Source organism: Spermophilus citellus (genome assembly GCF_964194105.1).
Source record: "Spermophilus citellus genome assembly, chromosome: 3".
NCBI classification, from domain to species: domain Eukaryota; kingdom Metazoa; phylum Chordata; class Mammalia; order Rodentia; family Sciuridae; genus Spermophilus; species Spermophilus citellus.
The window spans coordinates 136,196,842-136,217,252 of NC_138184.1; the positions used below are offsets into that span (position 1 = coordinate 136,196,842).

The 20,411-nt window shown below is 43.3% G+C and overlaps 1 protein-coding gene across 1 annotated transcript in view; it reads left to right on the forward strand.

Moving 5' to 3' along the window:
- Positions 1–20,411, forward strand: part of AOAH (acyloxyacyl hydrolase) — a 223,752-nt gene that overhangs the window by 113,127 nt on the left and 90,214 nt on the right. The window contains exons 7-11 of the mRNA XM_081285694.1: positions 2,051–2,111; positions 3,465–3,535; positions 4,524–4,572; positions 7,329–7,377; positions 9,157–9,251. Of these exons, the coding sequence (XP_081141820.1) occupies positions 2,051–2,111; positions 3,465–3,535; positions 4,524–4,572; positions 7,329–7,377; positions 9,157–9,251 (325 nt within the window). The remainder of the gene's footprint in view (positions 1–2,050; positions 2,112–3,464; positions 3,536–4,523; positions 4,573–7,328; positions 7,378–9,156; positions 9,252–20,411) is intronic.

A 20,411-nucleotide genomic window follows, 5' to 3' on the forward strand; every position in this document is an offset into this window, starting at 1 on the left:
GACGTTCTGGACCCAAACTATAGCCTCAGCGACATTTAACATGCTGCTGCTGCATTGGGGTGCTCTTCTAGGTCTCCAGTAATGGATTTTCAATACATTTCTTCATTTGGTTCTCACAACTTCATGCAGTAGGGTTTATTATTATTCCCATTTCATGTAGAAGGAAACTCCTCCATGAGCCCCACTGCAACCTCTGCCTTCATCTTCCATGGGGCCATAGTTCCTGGGTCTCCATCGTCTCCTTTCATAAGGACACCAGACATACTGGATTGTGGCCTACCCTAATGACTTCAAACTAGATTACATCTGTAAAGATTCTATTTCCAGATAGGGGAAAGGCCACATTCACAGGGAGTGGGGATCAGGACATCTCTCTTTGGGTGAACATAATCCCACTCACAGCAAACACGTTTTCTAGGTTCTGTCAGCCTTCCCCTCTTGAGCTTCCTGGGAGCTAAATCCACTGAACATCTCCAGTCTGTTGTGAAAATATCTGGGGTGAGGAGGATGCAGCTGTGATTCTGACCCACATTCAGATCCTCTCTTAGGGATCCACAAGTTACACACTTTTTCCTGGCTCATCTGTCAGCAAGAGCCCCAGCAGCCAGCTGTGTAAAGTGCTGGCTTAGATCCCAGAAACCGTGGCAACACCCTGCACTGTGAATGGGGTAGATGAAGAGGCAAGAGGATTTGGGAAGAAGAGGGGAAATCTCAGACGTGGACGAAGATGCTGAGAGGCTGAGGTGCAGCCAGCTGCCCGGGCAGCCCATCATTTCATCATATCTTGGTCCCTTGAAGTGGGACCACTGTCCCCTCCTTGATGAATGCATCACTGCATTTCCTGTATTAGCCATGGGCCAGTGGGTCTTAACAGTGCCTCAGTGACAACTCTTTAATTGAACCACCTTTGAAAAATTGAATTCAAGAGCATCTGTGGCCAGGGATTTTTCTTGGCCCAATTTAAAAGGGAAATTATTCTTTTATTTCAAAAAAAAGAAAAGAAGCAAAAACAGCATGCTTTTCTTCTTTTTAAAAATCATTGTGCTTCAAGTATAATTTGCACCAGATCGCAATTTGTTCAGTGCTTTATTATTTACAAAATATATTTACATGAAGCTCAGTAATAATAAGGATGATTAAAATTATCTGGTGTCTATGCAACAAAAACTGTCATAAATGCAATATTATAAGGCAGGCATCATTATTGTCCCCTTTCAAAAGAGCTATTTGCTGTGGGTCACAGAGCTGGTGATGGATAAATCTGACTTTGGACCCAGCACCTGGTTCTCATTGAGCCCCTGGACTCTTAGTCTGATTCTTTAGATGAGCAAGTAGGTTTAAATGTCTCGGGCCGCATTCATTTGCCTTTAGGTTCTCAGAACTGCTGAGATGCCCTTGATTCAAAACACCATTTAGTAAATCCTGGACAGGGCCTCATTACTAACTCTAAAATTTAAGTTCCAAGAAGAACCTCACCCTGCCCCATGACCGAATTACTTAGCCACTCTCTAAGTGAGAATGGCTAAATGAAAAGCAGTGTTTGCCGTTGAGAACTGGGAAGGGTCAGGTCATCCCTAGGCTCCTTGGTTACCCAGACTTACAACTGAGAATGAAACTGCCAGCTAATGACAGTTATGCCCAAGATTCTCAGAGTGAGTGGTTGAAAAGAGTGAACATGAAGGAAAGTCCTTCTTAACAGGATGTGTAACAAATTCAACTTGCAGTGCTGAGTTCCTTGACTGGACCCATAGCACAGTCTCCTCTTTCCTGGGGATCTCAACAGCAATGTCCATCCCCACAACTCAGTTATTCTCTTCCCCATAAGGGTCACATTAAATAACAGAAAGAAGACAGTCTTTTGAATGGAGAGCAAAGACTGGCAAAGTTTAGCTGGCACCCCGATGCAGCATGCAGACCCTAAATTTTTTTCTTAGATCAGCCCTCTGTCTAAACTCAACACAGCCGTGACTGAAAGTGTCTCTTTGTTTTCACAAACCTGTTTGTTTGTTTTTATCTCAGCTCACTGGGTGTTTTGGTTTTTTTCTTCTAGATCTATAACAAATTCTGTGCCGTACAAAGATATGGACTCAGACAAATACAGTGTTTTCCCAGTAAGTATTGTTAAGAATAACCAGATGTTCGCTGAATATTACATCACTTCCTTCAGTTTTCTTCCCTTTAACAAGATAAGGCAGAATTTCATTTGAATGCATTATTAATTTGATGAACGATCCATCATTTCATGATTCTTAAGGACATTTTGGCTTCGTGACAATACACAGGACATCAAAGCAAGTCGTAGGCCCAGGCTTTCCATTTTTCTTTGTTCCCATTGCCAGCTGGAATTTTCCATGGGACTGTGGTTACCCTGAGAGGTGTTGTGAATTACTTTGGAAACTCTTAAACCTACTTAACTTATTTAGAAAGAGTGTGTAGGTGTGAGTTCAATTGAGAACTCCGAGGATGTCAGGTTGTCTTCTGGGAAAGTAAACAAGCAAGTGACATGTCACAAAGTCCTCCAAGTGTGAGGGATCTCAGCTCTTCTACTTGGGAATGGAGGAAACAAGAACATTGTTGAACATAATTTAAAACTCTTTTTTGGAGGGTGGGTTACTAGGGATAGAATCAGGCCTGCTTAACCCACTGAACATCCCCAGCCCTTTTGTTGCTGTTATTTATTTTGAGTCCTTGTGAAGTTGCTTAGGGGCTTGCTGAGTTGCTGAGGTTGGCCTCAAACTTGTAATCCATCTTTCTCAGCCTCTCGAGTCCTTAGGATTACAGGCGTGTGCTACCAATGCCAGGCTTATTGTAACTCCTGATTCTTTCAAATCAGTCAAATCAAACATATAAATCCACATGATTAATAGTTGAGCTATATTGTTTGTAAGTTGTCCAATAAAGTAATTAACCATTTGACTAAATATATGAATTATTTTAGAGCCTGAGAAGATTGGTGGTTAACAGAGGAATTTTAGGAAGTTGGGTGGTCCTGTTGTTTCTGGAAATGTACATCAACACACATGCATAAACGAACACATATACAATGAGCCACACATGTGCATGCACACACATCTGAAACATGCAAACGCATAAATATATGCATGTACACACACCCCATGTACACACATATGCATGCACACATACATTCCTCAAATATCTCACCTCACATGGCATGTCCTTTCATATTAATCTTGATACATACATGCAAACACATAAATACATGCATGTACACACACCCCATGCACACACATATGCATGCACATATACATTCCTCAAATATCTCACCTCACATGGCATGTCCTTTCATATTAATCTTGATTTTCTTAATGTTCTTTAGTGTTCCTTGACTATCTTTGAATTAAAAAGTGCAGATGTCAAAACGCCCAAGATAGCTATAATTCACCTTTGCTGTGGGCACCATCAAAGCAAGCCTGACACCTCCCATGTGTGCTCTTCAACTGCAGACGCTGCGGGGCTATCACTGGAGAGGGAGAGACTGTGACGACAGTGACAAGACAGTATATCCTGGCAGAAGGTAACTCTCCACTGGTCACTGATTTTGAAAATTACCTTCCAAAAAGGAGGCAGGAGGCATAATTCCTTCTTGGAGCCTAAGGGACTCCTACCTACAGGCAGAAGGGACATCGTGCCCAATAGAAGTAAAGCTCATTGAAGAAAATAGCATTCATGCATTGATCTGTCCAAGAAATGATTACTGAGCACCTAAGATTTGCAAAGTACTTTGCATCATGTTAGGTAGTAAATGAAAGATATATATCTCCCTTCTCATGGTCATGGTGCTTACAGTTTAGGGGGAGAACCAAGTGAGTAGATGAGATGAAAGTTCTACATGAAAGATGGGCCCAGGAATAGAGGTCTGTCCCCACTGGAGTAAAGAGTGGAAATCACATAGTAAACAAAGTGATTTCCACTCTTTACTCCAGTGGGGACAGACCTCTATTCCTGGGCCCATCTTCCAATTGAGTCTAATGTACGAAAGATGATATATCATGAGCTCTGTAATGTTTTGAACAATCAATAAAAAAAAAAGAGTGGAAATCACATCAGACTTTAGTCCTGAGCTGATGTTTAGCCAATCACTTCTCTGACTTCAAAAAATGGATATGCCAACCTTCACTTGTGCTGTGATTACATTGGCATTGAATTACCCAAGTGTTTGGGCATTCTTGAGGCACCATTTTAGCAGCTTCACCAATTTATATAAAATGGCTTGCAGATTTGTTCATTATGCTCACCAGCACCATTCTAGAAGTCCATGAGTATAGTCGATCATGAAAAAGACTGGATTTGTTTCAGGGTTCCCAGTAAATACCCCAAACCAAGTTTAACGCAAGCAGTCCCACGGAGGCTTCTGTGTCACAACACCCAGCAGCAGGGGACGCTGTTGGGCATGGTTGACTTTCAGTGGCATTTTGTGTAGCCTTCATTTCTTTATTCATAAAACTAACATTCACTGAGGGATAAGCATAGATCAAAATCAATGTGGATTTTTTTTTTTTTAGGCCAGACAACTGGGACATTCATCGGGATTCAAATTGTAATGGCATTTGGGTAAGCAATAAAATTCAAGTTTAACACTATCTCTTACTTTCTGCCTTCCCCCAAAGCCCACTGCCCATTTGCTTTAGTCACAGGTAAGGAAGGAGATGGCAGCCCATGAGAACTCTTCCAGCTACTCCAAGGAGGGTAGAGAGTTTGCATCACATATGAAAAGCACCCGTGATGTGATGAAGGCTCTCAGGGTCACAGCCCTTTCAGCTTTGCTCATGGTCACCGTGTTGAGTGCCTTCATTCTGTCTGAACACTGTGAAGTGAAATGGGAGTGGTGTTCACAAAGTTTTACAGCAACCCACACAGCTGTTGGAGCAAACCCCATGCTATCACCATTTTTGGCAGCCATATTTACCTCGCTATCCACACCTCAAGGCATCTGATGTTGGTGTCTCAACTCCCTGTGAATAATGGGCTTACAGCTCCCAGGTAGAGAAAGGGAAGGAAGGAGGAAAGCCAACAAAGTACTTTTCCTTGGACAGTAATGGCAGAAGACTCAAGTTGTGCATTCTTAAATTTACACAATTTGAAAGGTCCTTGTGAATAATTAAAAAAAATACCAACTTACAAATATAAAATGAAATATGAAAGAAAATAATCATTTAGTACAATAAAAGAAATCCTAAAAGATTACAGAGGCTTAGAAATTTTAGACCCTTTGATATAGTCTTTTCCAACCAACCAGAAGTGCTTACGTGGAAAGGTGTCCTGATTATAACATGGCCTCCTTTCTTCACCTAGAACATTCAGTAGCTCCCAGCCACTCCCAACATTCACACTGGCAGGAGCTATACAAACAAGGACCCTTGAAGCTTTAGATTCCCTGGTCTCAAAGGAAACCTGCCTGGATGAGGAAGAGAAAATTGCCATAAACATTTCCCTATCCCAGGACACAAATGGCATGTGGTTTCTGGGATATGAAAAGCATGGCAATGACTATATCCCAGCCCACACCTCCCACCCTGTTCTCAGTCACATTGCTTTTTCATGGAGGAAGAGAAGTCATCTCCCCTAGAGCTTTGAGGTGTCAAGAACCCCAACTCAACTCTTACTTAAATAAAACCAAGTCTCATTCTCATGTTGGGGTACTATGGGGGCTTATCAGGTTACATAGCTGCCATCCTCATTCCATAGTTCCACTACTGCCTCTGACATGGTGTGCCACCCTACATAAAGAGCAGGGCCATGAAAAGACCAGAGGAAACCCAACATGAGCTCAGGGAGGCAAAACTCAGTGTTCGTATCAATAATGGGAGAGATGCATCCCCTTGCTAGCTATCCCTTCTGCAGAAAAATGACTCACAGAATCACAAAATCGGGAACAAGGAGGGGACTTCACAACCATCAGAGCCAACATCGTCCCAACTGCGTCCCCAGGACCAAGGTGTTGAGTGTGATATTAATAGGCATGGAAGGAGGGGCTCCGTCATCTGGTTAAGTATAGGGAGCCATTGGGCCCAGTGAAGCTGAACAGTTCTCTTTCCTTCTGGACTCAGCATCTTTAATGTTTTAATATGCACTGGGAACCCCCAAAGGCCAGGAGAGTGGGCATGCTAATTCCAGCACATCTCTGACTACCCAGCACTTCTGTCTTGGCATATTTACTATTCATGTCCCTGGAAGGGAGATGTTAGGAAACTTTTGATGTTAGGAAGCTTCAGCTACGGCAACTCTGTCCCCCTCACAGACTCAAATTCCCCTTCAGGTTTCTGAATCTTGGCACTATTGACATAGGAGCTGGGTAATTCTTTGTTGTTGGGATTGTCTTGTAAACTATAGGATGTTTAGCAGCTTTCTTGGCCTTGACCACTAGGTCCCAGGGTGACTCCCACCCTGTTGTGACAGCCAAATCTGCCTCCAGAAATTAGCATTGTCCCTGGGTTGAGTGTAAGATGGTAAGGTATTGGGGAAAATCAACCCTGGTTGAAAATTACAGCTCTAGGAGCATCAATATTTAGGTGTGGTAGATGCCAGAACAGTTAGGTCTCCAGCTCAGGGACTGCAGAACCTGCCCTGATCTTGTGTGACACTCATGGGTCCTTCAGTGCTCCAAGGAGGGAGACCGTTAGCTCATGCACCTCGCCCCCAACATACTGCCCTCAACCCTCTGAAAAAGGAGACCCAGTTTCTGGATCTCTCCTTATTCCCACCCCTGTTCCTCTTAAATCCAGTTTACTCTCACAGTGTTGCTATGTTGGATTAGGGACTCAAGAGACTTTAAAGGTATTAGCTTTTAGTTTCTTTGTTTATCCTGGAGATTAATGCTCTATCTGAGGCAGATGACAAAGATTTTCTCCCATTCTGTAGGCTCTCTCTTCATGTTCTTGATTGTTTCCTTTGCTGCAAAGAAGCTTTTTAGTTTAATACCATCCCATTTATTGATTATTTATTTTACTTCTTGCACTTTAGGAGTCTTGGTGAGGAATTCAGTTCCTAGGCTGACATGATGGATAGTGGGGCCTACATTTTCTTTGCGTAGGTGCAGGGACTCTGGTTTAATGCCTCGGTCCTTGATCTGTACAACCACAAGAATGGGATCCTAATTAGAATAAGTTATATTCCACATATGTACAATGTGTCAAAATATACTCTACTATCATGTATATGTAAAAAGACCAAAAATACATAAAAGACTTAAAAGGATTTTTTTTATTGATTTGCTTTTTTACTTCTAACAGTCAGTTGGAAAAGATTTAGTGTATGTGTCTCATAATTTTTTAAAAAAAATTACTAATCTCATCATTTCTCTTTCAAAGGGTAAAGATCCCAAAGATGGAATTGCATATGAGAAGAAATTCTGTGAAGGTATGAATTGTAAATTCAGTGTGCTTTATCACAACAGAATGTTGTTTTCTGGTTGAGTCAAAAAGAACTTACTTAATTATATTATATATAATTATATATTTAATTATATTTGTTTTCATGACAAATCAGAAAAAGACCTGAGAAAGAAATAGAAAAGAAAGCAGAGTCTAGAAAATGCAAAACTTAATTGTTTCATTACAAAATATAATGATAATTTTAGAAGAGGCTGCAAGATGGATAAGAGAGTCATGGAATTTTTCCCATGAAAAAAAAAAAATCTGGGATTTTTCCAAATAAGAAAACATGGAGAGGCACCAACTGAAATGTTTCATCCTTGGGAAGTCCTTCTCAATGCACTACAAGTTCAGACACTATGACTTGCACTGATGGAACAAGTTCTTGTGTCCACTGGGCTAAAGATACAAATCTGAATTATTCGAGGGGGACTGCCAAGCTCTAGCCTGCAGGGGCTTCCCAAAGCAACTGAGCAAAAGATCTGTACTCTAAGTGTCCAATGCCATAAATATCTGGGCCACCAATACAGCTGAGAGAAAGCTCACCACCCACACGTTCCTGGAAACAGATCCTGAGGTCACATCACTGCATCTATTGAGCATCGTTTTTCTCCCAACTTTCAGAAGCTTCTCACTCCCTCAGTCATTCACCCATTCACTCCACAGGTATTTCCTGGACAACTATTCTAGTGACGCACCAAGGGCTAGAATTGGCTCAGTGTTTCCATGGCAAAAAACCACAGTCCTCACCTTTAGGCTCTCAGAGAGGCAGAAAGGAGGATAGGAAATGTAAAATCCTGTGACATATGTATGCAACTTAGAAAAAATGAGCACTGTGAAAAAAAATAATTATAATAATAAAAATGCAGATCTAGATGAAACCCTAGACCTTCTGGAGTCACTGAGGGAAGCTCATGGATTCCCACATACCATGCCCCTCTTCCCTTCTGGATGTCCTGGCTATTTTCAATTCCCATCTGTATGACCAAGTTGAAGTTTCCATGGACACTCAGACTAGGGGTCCACCACTGTAAGACTGGGCCCATCCTCTGGCTTCACTGGAAGGGTTTGGGGTGGAAAAGGAAACTTCCCTTTCTGCCACAGGGAGGCAACAATTGACTTTCCCAGCTTCTTACAGGATTCCGAAGAGAATATCCATAGATGACTGATTTGTGTGGATGGGCCTCAGAATCAGATTAAGTGATTCTTACCTCCAGACATACAGGCAACATGGAGACCTTTCTATCTTCATCTCTCCATTAATCAGCCAGAATCATCCATCCAGTGCTTTTGTGTATATGGATTAAGGGCTTTAAGAGACCACAATATCTTTGAAAAAAATCAAAATTGCTCCATGAGGTCATTAACCCTTAAAGTGAATTGTAACAGAAATTGGTGTATTTTCCAAGAAAGCCATCTCCAGGACCAAAATTTAGGGCATATTTCTGAGTCCAGATAAAGTTTTGATTCATTTATTCATCCATAATGCGCTCAGGATGTTGTAGACCAGTCAGTTTTATGCTGAGCTGAGAAACACACCTGCATCTGTATAGCTTAGCTCGCAGTTCCAATGGCCTAGAAATTTCATTCAGCTCCTAAATGCTGTGCCCCTCACACCCTCCGACACACAAAAAGTGGTAATGTATCACTGTTACGATGAGCTGTGCACAGAATAACACGAGGCTATCTGCTCTCATAACTACCCAAGCTGGAGCCTCCCAACCACTTGAGTGCATAAATAATGTAAATAAATTGTGCTGCCTAGGTTCACAGCCCAGGGGAATCATTTTGCTGGGAGACTCAGCTGGGGCTCATTTTCACATCCCTCCCGAATGGCTCACAGCTTCGCAGATGTCTTTGGTAAGTAATTTTGGCAGTCATCATTCCGGATGCGCTGGCCTTTGTTTCTGTTTTCCCTTGGTCTCTCTAAATGTGATGCCAACTCCAAACAGGTGCAAATTTCCCTGATCAGCAAAATCTGCCATGAAAGGCATATCCACAACCATTTTAGTTCTAGGCAAACGGAGGCAAAGGGTTTCTCCTACTCTCCAATTTCAGTCCAGCTGCTGCCAGAACCCTGAAGATGGCAGGTGGGAGACAAGAAGAAAAACGGCGAGTGCACAGAGAGGGCACAGGCAACCCCTGGCTTCTCATGGAGGTCAGAGGAGCAGGTTGGGGCTGCTCCAGCTTGGATTCTGTCTGAGGAAGCAAGATGGGGCTGGGCAGCAGACTGCTTGGCCCCTGATGGCCACCAGTGTGCTCTACCAAGAGCAGCAAGGGACAGACAAGCCTCCCATTCCTCCCTGAAGAGCAGCGGGATTGAGCTGGAAGATGTTTGTGTGAAAAAATGAAGGCAGAATCACTAATAAGTACACACTCATGGAAGGAAAGGAAAGGGAGGGAAGCCAACTTTTGTTGACTCTTATCAGGCATCCAGCACTTGGAGAGGGATTCACGTGTGTTACTTAGATGATGAACCTGTATAGAGTCACCCCTCATATCAGCAGGTTCAGAATCTATAAATTCTACCAACTGCAGATAGAAAACATAGTTAGGCCCATTATGGCTGCATCTGTACTGAAGTCGTGCAGATTTTTTGTTATTATTCCCTAAACAATGTAGTATAATAACTGTTTACCGTGCATTTACATTGTGTTAGGTATTGTAATCTAGAGATGATTTAAAGTGCATCAGAAGATGTATCCAGGTCATATGAGGATCTATGCCATTTTACATAAGGCTCTTGAGCATCCATGGATTTGGAGATCCAAGGGAGGTCATATCACCAATCCCCCAAAGATGCTGAGGAATGACTGTACAGGAACTATGAAGGCAACTCTGTATGTTATCAGGTCATCATCAGAGAACACACCTAACACAGCATCAGGAGGGCCATTATCTTCCCCTTGAACTTTGCAAAGACCTGGGGAAATCACGTGGCAAAGCATGGGAGGGAACAGGAAAGAGCAGTCTGAATGCCACACACCCAAGCAGGGGGTGCAGTAGTAGCAGATGGATCATCTGCAGCTTCAGCTACCTGAGGCTAACAGTTGTCACAGGGGACTGAACCAAAACCTGTGCTCAGGGCCAGGTACACAATAGGCAGGGCTCAATGAATATTAAAAATGCAGGTGCCCTTGTTCAAAACACAAGGGGGAAGTTCCATTAAAGGTGCCAAACATAAAGCTTTTTGCTTTCTTCAGCAGTCTCCTCTCACCTTGTCAAGGTGTTTTTCTCTTTGCCATTTGATGTCATTCTAAAAAAAAAATTAAGAATTTAAATAACCCACAGGAAGATTATGTTCATTTTTATATTGGATAGTTTCAATCTTACATGGAACTATAAGGGCACTGAACTCATAAATGGAATCACCGAAATTCCACTACTCCTACTTAGTAGCTTGTCCCTAGAGGTTGCTTTGAGCTACCCAGAAGAGAGAAAGGTAATGCTGGAAGGAGAAATGGAGGCTTCCTTGAGGTCATCATCAGAAAACAGTCTATCCCCCCCTAAGAAACTTCTGATGCTTCTGGTCCCTCTAAATGACACTCCCCAAGCCCCAACCATTATGATGAGCACATAATTAATTTATTGTCCAAACTGGGCTGTTTGATAGGAGAGACACCACTACTAACTAATACCAGGAAAACCTGGGCTGGCCCAAACAAATCTGAATGTATGGCCCGACTGACAGTCTGAGAGCCATGTGCCAAGCTGACTCCAAAATCAGGAGCGGTATCCAGAGAGGAGGTCCGAGCCCCCAACGTACCTGTATGTATAATCACTTGGATTCTGAGTCCGGCTTGGGTTCAAATCCTGGCTTAGCCACTTATATTTACTTATTGACTCTGAGCCTTCATTTCCTTGTCTGTAAGATATAAATAATGATGGCTATCATTTAGGATAGTTTTTATGATAGGATGTTAAAAACTGAAATATTTCTTTTTACCTCCGTTTTATCTGAGGCCACCAAAATGTAGGACCAACTATTCCTGCCTTCTCTCCATCTAATTTCTTCCAAGTGAAATGTTAGAGCACCTCTAAAATACTAGGACCTGCAAAAGAAGGAGTGAAACCAGGTCTGTAGTCTGTTGCTTAACTCCTTCCTCAAGGGTCCTCCGGGGTTGAGGCTAGGGACAGCTAGTTTTAGGATGGCAGTGGGGCCCAGCCCTCCCCAAGGGGGAAGATGCAGATGCCTCCCCCCACCCCACCCACTATAAGGAAGCCACCCAGAGACCTGGATGGGGTCACCAGAGCCTGCAGCCAAGAGGGCTGATGTGTGACACCCCGTGAGGAATGGAAAGGCAGTGACAGAAGCAGCAGAGCAGAAAGAGTGCCCTGGGCAAGGAAAAGGACCACATGAAAGGGAAGGGACAGTCCAGAGAGGACAGCCTGAAGGAGAAGGTGACCTCACAGGGCTTGGCCTTCAACTGACCAGGGATGAAACAGCAGACTAAAGTGACTGAGGAGGGTGTGGGGAAGGCACCGACTCCACCAGGGGAGCCTCTGTCGTGAGCCCTGGGACAGCCCGCACTACAGAGAGCCAGATACAGTCATCTTCCCAGACAGAGGCACTCAGCCCAATGGACCTCTTCTCCCTCCACCACCATCCCCAGGGGTCAGAAGCCTCAGCCAGTAACTGCAAAGAAAGGCTGGCCAAGTGGACCACGTTCCCCTTCCTGAGCACAGCTATCCAGCCTCAAGCTGGGGATGGGCTGGGAACAAGGAATTTTACTTGAAATTATGAGGACCAGACTACCAGAACCAGATGCTTTTATTTTCTGAAATGAAATTTAACACAAACAGAGAAATGCATGTTATCTGGAAATGAGCACACTCCTAATCAGGCTGACCAGGACTTCTTCCAGGGGCAGGGGATGACCGAACACTGCAGTCTGAGTGGGCAGTGGGGAAAGAACAGAATCACCCTCTCACTGTGCCCTTGGTTGAATCTGCCAGACCCCAAGCACCAGCAAGATCACAGAGGCCCAATAACCACTCATGCTCTTCTCTCTGTTGGTCCTGACCATTCTCAGTGCTACTGTAGGCAGGGTCTCCCTCCATAAAGGTCTAGCAGCTGGTGCCCAGACCTAGGCACAGGGTGTAGTCTGACTGATGAGGGCACCCAGGTCAAATGCTGCTGGGACCACAGAAGACACCAGGAGGCAGAGCTGGGAGGGGCAAAGGAAGATGGGGTCCTGGAATGAAAGACAGGAAATAGTCCCCCCCTCCTCCTCCCCCTTTCCCATCTCCCTCCTGGGCCTTGCACTGGCAGGTGCATCCCACAGACGGTCTGGGAAGTGTAGTTGGCAGGGTCCACTCAGTATCGCTGAGCAGAACTGCAGGCTTGGAGCTAAGGGGTGATTGCTTACCCACCATGAGCTGCTGGAACCCTTTTGGATGAAGCCTAGAGGCTGTGGGTGTCACCCCAGGGTGTGGGAAAGGAGGGAGGCAGAGCAGGTTGAAGAGTCACCAAGCACTTTAGGTGGCCGAAGGCTGGAGCGAGTGGCCTGGAGACAGCAGTCACAGGGCAGCCTGTGGTCTGTGGGCATCCGAGGCCTGGCTGATTGTCCTCAATTCATCAGTCCAATTACAGCCTCCTTTCTTTACCACCTTATTACCCTGGGACCTGCCTCACCCCAAATTGGCCACTGTTTACCAAAACCCAGAACCTTTAGGAAACCTTTCCAAACAGACCAGAAGAGCACAATCAACCAAAGCCATCTTTTTAAATGAGGCCCTGTGACCTTGCCCTGACTTCTTCTACAGAATAGAGGTTCTGCATGTGCATTCTATAGTTCAAGCAGTGAGACTAGGAAGGACCCACCCCTGCATGTAATCTCTCCACAAGTTTGTATCCACACCATAAAGAACTCTAAGGTGATTGACTTCCCATTCCAAGGCAAACATTTAGGCTATGTGGTCTTAACTGGGGTCTGTCAGTGGGGAAGCATATAACAAATTGAGACCCTTCAGGATAATTAAATGTGTTTGATAGTATTTCTTTGCTGCCCAAACAACCTGATCATGCTGTCTGGAAGGGACAGGAAACACTATGGAAAAACAAGTATTCATCACAGGCCAACTTACCCAGTGAGAAACCTCCCAACATCTTCACAAAGAAATATGAGTCCATCACCCCATCCCAACCATATCCACTGAAAAGGAATCCATCATCGTGGATCATCTTTCCCCAGCAGCCCCTTCTCTCCTGCTCCTGCCATCCTCTAGTTAAGCAGTGTGGCACCCAAGAGGCCTGTTTAAAGCTAATTAGGAGCTTCTTCATCTGGAAAGATATTCGTAGTTCAAGAAAGAGAGTATGAAGGGTCACTCTCACCGTTCCACGGAAACCAAGGGTTCTGAGCCTCACTCTGCTTTCTGTACCAGAAAGATGTTCCTGTCCCCCACCTCCTTCGCTTCTCTCCAGACATCTAAACCTCAGGAGTCAGGTTCAAATGGAACTCCATGGAAGACTCCAACTTAGAAAGGTCTCAAAGAAAAGCCAAGAGTAAATCATGCTCCTCCTCTCCCCCACCGACCCCACTTCAAAGGAGAAACAGTCGCTGCTTGAATTGCTTTGTTGCGAAGAAGGGGAGCTGGAGAGATCCTGGAGGACAGCAGCGGCTGCTGCCCTCCTACCTCTTCCCCCATCTGTTCGAGAATGATTTTCCAAAATATTAAATGCTGCATTTCACTGAACTGGAATTGCATGATGGGTTGGGGAAGGAGGTGGAGGGAGAGAAGCGATTCTGAAATACAATTTCCCAAATGTTTATTTTTCTCCTGAAGACTGTTGCCTGTCCTATTATAAAATCTTCGCACGACCCCTGGCAGGCTGTTGTCTGTAGGGTAAGTAGGCACAGATTGAATTTCATGCTGTGTCAAGGACAAAATGAATCCTTAATCTGGCAGCAGAAAATGCATATTCACCCGAGAGCAAAGCAGCTCTCGTCTTTCAAGCCCCTATGCTTCATTCCTTTTTGAGATGATTCTATCAAGTTGGGCTACTCTTTATTACCCACAAACGGGCAAGATCAGAGCTATAATCTACTCTCACTAACCCGCCTCGCTTACCACTCTCTGGATTTATCAGGGCACTTAAATTTTCCACTAAGCATAAAGGCAGATATTCATGAAGTACCTAAAATATGGAAATTATATCTGAGTTAACTCCAAAAATATTTAAGCATTAGAGTACTTCTTATTATTTTTTTCAAGATGAGGAAAGTCTATTGTTTAGTAAAACTAGACAAAATTACATTTTCTGCTCCTTGGACACTTCACAGGCTAGCAGGCTAAAGATGCTACGTGGTGAGAAGAGAAACCTCCATCCTGGTTGCTTCTCATTTATTGTCAGGAAAAGGAAATTATGTCCACACTGCTGAATTCTTTTCTCCCACAGTCATCAGGCCACCAGAGACAGAACGTTCTTCTGTTCTCTTTCCCTGTTCACGAACACAGGCGAGACAGTCTGTTCCTGAGCTCTGATCATTCTAACACCCTTCTCGACAAGCTCAAGGTGAGCGTCTGGGTCTCCCAGGTGCCAGTAAAGTGGGGTGCAATTCCAAGTTCATTCTTCTGAAAGCATCCATCATTTTAGCCCTCGCTGCCTTTGAAGATAATTAAAAAGCCAAATACCCATTGTTATGAAAAACTACAAGACGAAATTATTTTAAGCCCCATACTTCTGAAAGGCATTTCTAATTACCCAGCCTACACGCCTGCCCTCCCAGCAGTTTAGATGGAGATTTCCGCATAGTTAGGGAGGGAGAGTGTGTTCACACCTGTGCTGGAACAACTGGAGGATAATCTTTTGCCCTCTGGTTAATCATGTCTATCACTTTGCTTTACTCTTTCCCATGTTAGCCATAAAATGGGTCACATGGAACTAACTCATCACCGGGTAAACAGTTAGAATCTCAAATCTATCGGGATATAGAAAGAGAAAATATATTGGCATTTTAAAATAATTTTGGATAGTTAGGACTGATTGCTGTACTCCTGTCATTCATTAGTTTTTTTCAACTAATTCCTCCTGTGCTACTTCTTGGGGGGTTGTGGAAGGTGGAGAAGAGCTGTAGTCTGGGGGTCAAGACTGGCCTCTTCATGATTTCCTGGGGAGTTATTACGAAGGCAATAGGTAGAGGTTAGTCAGAGGGATGGGCTAGACTATAATTCCTAGAGGAAAATCAAGAGGAGCATGTATGACGTACAAGGTCCAAAGACTCCAGGGACAGAAATTTAGGACAGCATTCCCATGCCAAGAATTCAAATCCTAATAGATAAAGAGCTCAAAATAAAAGAGATCAGGAAGTAGCAAAGAGGTCATGTGTTGGTAACATGTATTTGAGAGCCAGGAAGAATGACTAGATGAATCAGGCTTTTTGAGTCAGTCCTTCTCAAAAAGACTAGTGATTAGTCAGGCAGGGTAAAGGCTCAGCTACCATAACAAAGAGTCCAAAATTCAGTGACTGAAAATGTCCTGGATCTAAAGTGGCTGCTCCTGTTCCTGCCATTTCCCACCTGAAGTAAGAAAAAAAGGACCAACTAAAGACATACTTCTCTGGGGAGAACTTGGCACAGACCTACCTACCTATCTCTCCCAGATTTCTCTCTCTCTCTCTCTCTCTCTCTCCCCCCCACCCCCCCACTCCATTATCTAGTCACATGGCCACACCAGGCTGCATCAGAGACTGAGATCAGTCCCTCACTAGGAAGTCCCATGCCCAACAACCACAACTCTATTATTGGACAGAGAACATATCATAAGAATGGACAACCGGGGCTTTCATGTTCAAAGTTTCTAGCCTCAAGGAACTTCAAATCTAGTTGGGAATATAAATAAGCAAATAAAAATAAAAATAATAATAATAATAATAATAATAATAATTCAAAGCAAATATTAGCAGGTCTTTACCAAATGTATTTAGCATTATCTCATTTTAATACATGTGATAGCCTGAATGTTGGTGTCCCCACAAACTCATATTTGGAAGCTATTAACCAATGCTGACAGTCTAAAGGGGTGGGAATCTTTGAGAAGTGATCAACTCATCAGTTTCCACCCTCATGAAAAGAATTAGTGCTCTTATAAAAGAGATTCCAGGAAACTTTCTTGCCTTGTTGCCATGAGAGGATCCAATAATAAAGCATTACTTATGAAGCAAACAGGGACCCCCCCACCCACCACCAGACACTGAATCTCCTGCTGCCTTGATGTTGAACTTCCTGGCTTCCAGAAGAGTAAACAAAAAACTTCTGTTGTTTATAAGTTACTCAGTCTAAGGCATTTTGTTATAGCAGCTCAAGCAAAGATAACACTAAAAAGTCCCTATTGTGTTGTAAATTTTATAAAGAAACTGAGACTTGGAAAAAGAGTCTAACCTATTCAAGGTAATAGAATTAAACATGGAACCCAAATATAAACTGCGTCTGTGGGACTCAGAACGGTGGTCAGAAACTCTGACCCTGGCTTCTTTCCACCAATTTTTTTTTCAATTAAGTTTTATTTGAATGCAGCCCTATTATTTATTTATATTGTCTATGGCCACTTTCACATTAGAACATCAGAGCTGTAGCCACAACAGAGACCAAAAGGGCTTGCAAAGCCTGAAAAAATTATTAGCTGATCACTTCCAGAAAAAGCTGGCCAACTCTGTCCTAAAGCCAGCAGATGAGGCGCAGTTAGCTAACCATGCAGAGGTGGAAAAGGGACGTGAAAGAGGAACCTCACAGAGGAAAGCAGGTGCTCAAGGAAGAACCCCAGAGGGAAGTTAGGATTTAGTTAGCTCTTGACTCATGAGTACCAACTGGCCAATAAAGACAAGGACTAGAAGTCTGAAGGGCAGTGGTAGGTTCAGGGGACCATAGGTGGATGAGAAGTGTAGGAGAGGGAGATGGAGCAGAGGCTGGAGAAGTGGGGGTGTCCCGTGGGAGATGACAGTACGTAGCTACAGTAACCTGTAGACCAGCATTTCCTAAACTTGGACAGAATCTAGGGCCCCACCACAAACCAACTGAGTCAGTCTCTGTATTTTAAAGAAGCTCTCCATGAGACTCCAGGGGACACAGAGAAGAGTGAGGAGGCGGGGCCAGAGGTTGTTGCAATGACCCAAGGCCACTATAAGTGTATCTCCAGGAGGGTATGGCAGCAAGGTTTCATGTGACAGCCTCTTGATATAAGATAAAGAGAAGGAGAAGAAGAAAATGAAATAATTCCTTATGACCCAGACAGTGGGGAGTGAGCATGGGCTTGGTTATCAGGCGATCCCAGCGAGGTCTCCTCCCCACTCACCTCTGTAACTTGACTGTGAACTTGGGTTTCATCTGGAATCAAATTCCAGAAATCATTTCCCAGAAAAGAGAAACTATCCACACCCCAAACAAATCACAGCCTGACTGCTTTAGAAACAATCAAACCTTTAAGTAACCAAATATCATGGGAAGGGTCAACACTGAGGATATTCACCTTTCCTTGTTCATTTCTGGCCTTGGAGGAATTTAATTTTTTTTTTCTGTTTGCGAAATTTGTTTCACTGGCCCCATGAAAAAATTGACTTGTGATTATCTTTGTGTTTGAAACTCTTGTTTTCTTTCTTTTATGAGTCTGTGTACAGTTCTCCAACCACGCTGGGAAATAAGTGACGGAAGGAATGGAAATCGGTAGAAAGAGTCCCAACTGCACAGCATGTACTCATTGGTATGAGGCAGTTAGATAAATGCATCCCTTGACTCATTCCTTAAATAAATAAATCATAGGTTTGGAGCTTAAGTAATAAATAATAGAAGAGGGGAAAGGGAGAAACTAAGAGAAGCTGACAAGGTTTTTTTTTTTTTAAAAAAAAAAAGGTATATGAAAGCAAGATGATGAAAGGTTGAGTTTTTGCCGGCCATTCTGTCTGTATTTACTGGCCGTATTTTACTAGAATTCTTTATTTGACTACTTCTTCATTGCTCTTAAGTTTGTGGACTGGCGTAGGGTCAAAGATTAGATGCTATACCTTTTCCCTGAAAATTACTTATTTGGCTGAAGTTGAAGTTTAAATGTACATCAAATGGGCATAATAACAGACGCTGAGTTGTTGTATGCTTGTATGTAGCATGTTTTCAGCTGCTAAATTTAGGATGATTTGTTATGTGTAAGTAGATAGCTGATGTGCGTGGTGTTTGTTGGTCTTCTCTGGACATAATAGGATGACTTCAGTCTTGAGGTTTTTGTATGTGGTATTACAATGTTTGAGCTACTTTCCCCCCTACTGCTCTTTGCCTGGCTCCCTCTTACTAAGACAGGACTCACTGTCTTAGTATGTTCTGGCTGCTGTAACAAAAATCTTAAGACTAGGTAAGTTATGAACAACATAAATATATTACTCACAGTTATGGATGCTGGAAAGTCCAAGATCAAGACACAAATGACTTAGTGCCTGGTGAGGTTTTGCTCTCTGATTCAAAGATGGCACTTTCTAGCTGTGTCTCCATATGGTAGAAGGGGAAAAGGGAGTTTGCCAGAATCTTTTATAAAGTCTCAACTCTCAATCATGAGGATGAAAGCCCTAGTGTCTTAATCATGTCCCAAATACCACACCTCTTAGCATTCCCAGCATTGAGTACTAACCTTTAACATATGAATTTTGAGGGCGCACAGACCTTCTGATATTAGATAGTACTTTTTTCCAAAATCTCTTTCCCAATCTCCATATGTAACTTAGGTCTCCCTTCCATGTACTGCCACAGCACCCTGGGGTTCCCTATTAATACTATAAACAGCCAACTTTTATTGAGCATTTACAATCAAAACTTTGTACATGGATTATCTTTTCTAATTCTTTCACCCAACCAATGAGATAAGTTTCATTACTAATTCACTTTTGTGGGTAATAAAATTGAGGCATAGAGGGGTTAAGGAATGTCTTCAAGGCCACTTGGTTGGGATTGTTCATTATCTGTGCCTCTTTATACTGTGATTTCTAGAGAAAGAAGCCCACAGCTGCCTGGTACAATATTCGAGATATTCAACAGAGGTGCCCAGTGCAGACTAATCCTTGATGTCCTCAGGGTGTTTCTCTCTCCCTGTGTGTGTACACACCCCCACACATGCATGTGTAAGTTGTAATTTATAAGGCCACAGAAATCTTCCCTCAATGTGAGATTCATCTCATACACATGGAATTATAAGGTTTACAACTCAAACTCACAGAGTTAAATTGCCTTCTTGAAGTTGTCTGTTGCAAAGCATTAGTTTATAAGAGCTGTGCTACCTAATCTAGTTAGGCCTGAGATTGCACTGGCAGACTCCAGATGCTCTATTCTCTCTCTATTCTCCTGGACTTTATCTGCCAGTCCTATGGAAGGCAGAGCTCCAGGGTGGCAGAGTGCAGCCCTCAGGGTCTGCCTTTCCCAGTGCATGTAAGGCCAGAAAGGGCCCTGGCATTCTGAGTGATGTGTGAGTATGTAGGGTTACATATAGCCTTCCTGTTTATCCCTCAAATATTCATTCTGCTCTCTTTATAGATGAAATTGTGCTTCCATAAAAGAGAAACAGAGAAGGAAAAGACGGGGCAACTCTCAGGTTACTTGCAGATTTCTTAACTTCTTACCTAAGGTAGTATCTAGGAGACTATTCCCTAAACAGGCAATCAGAAATCTCATTTTCAACAACTAGCAAACCCAGCTTGGCCAATTTGTGACTTCTTGGGATTTATCAGTTGGGGAGGAAAGCAAAAACCAGATATATAAAAATGGGCTACTAAAAGTTGAAGGCTATCCCAAGCTGTCCCTTTCCTAGTTCCATCAGAACTGGGTTCAAATCCCAGCCCCATTATTTACAGCTCTGTGATCTTAGAAGTCAACCAAACTCCCTTCCAGTTCTATTCAGCAGAGCTTTTCTAGGCCCTGCACTGCTCTGGTCAAGAGAGTCTTCCACCAATGTAAAGTACAGAAATCCTCTTCAGGCCACATCCAGCAACCAGAGGTGCCCATGATAAACAGGGCTCTCCCCATAGCTCTCACTGAATTAGGGCTTGG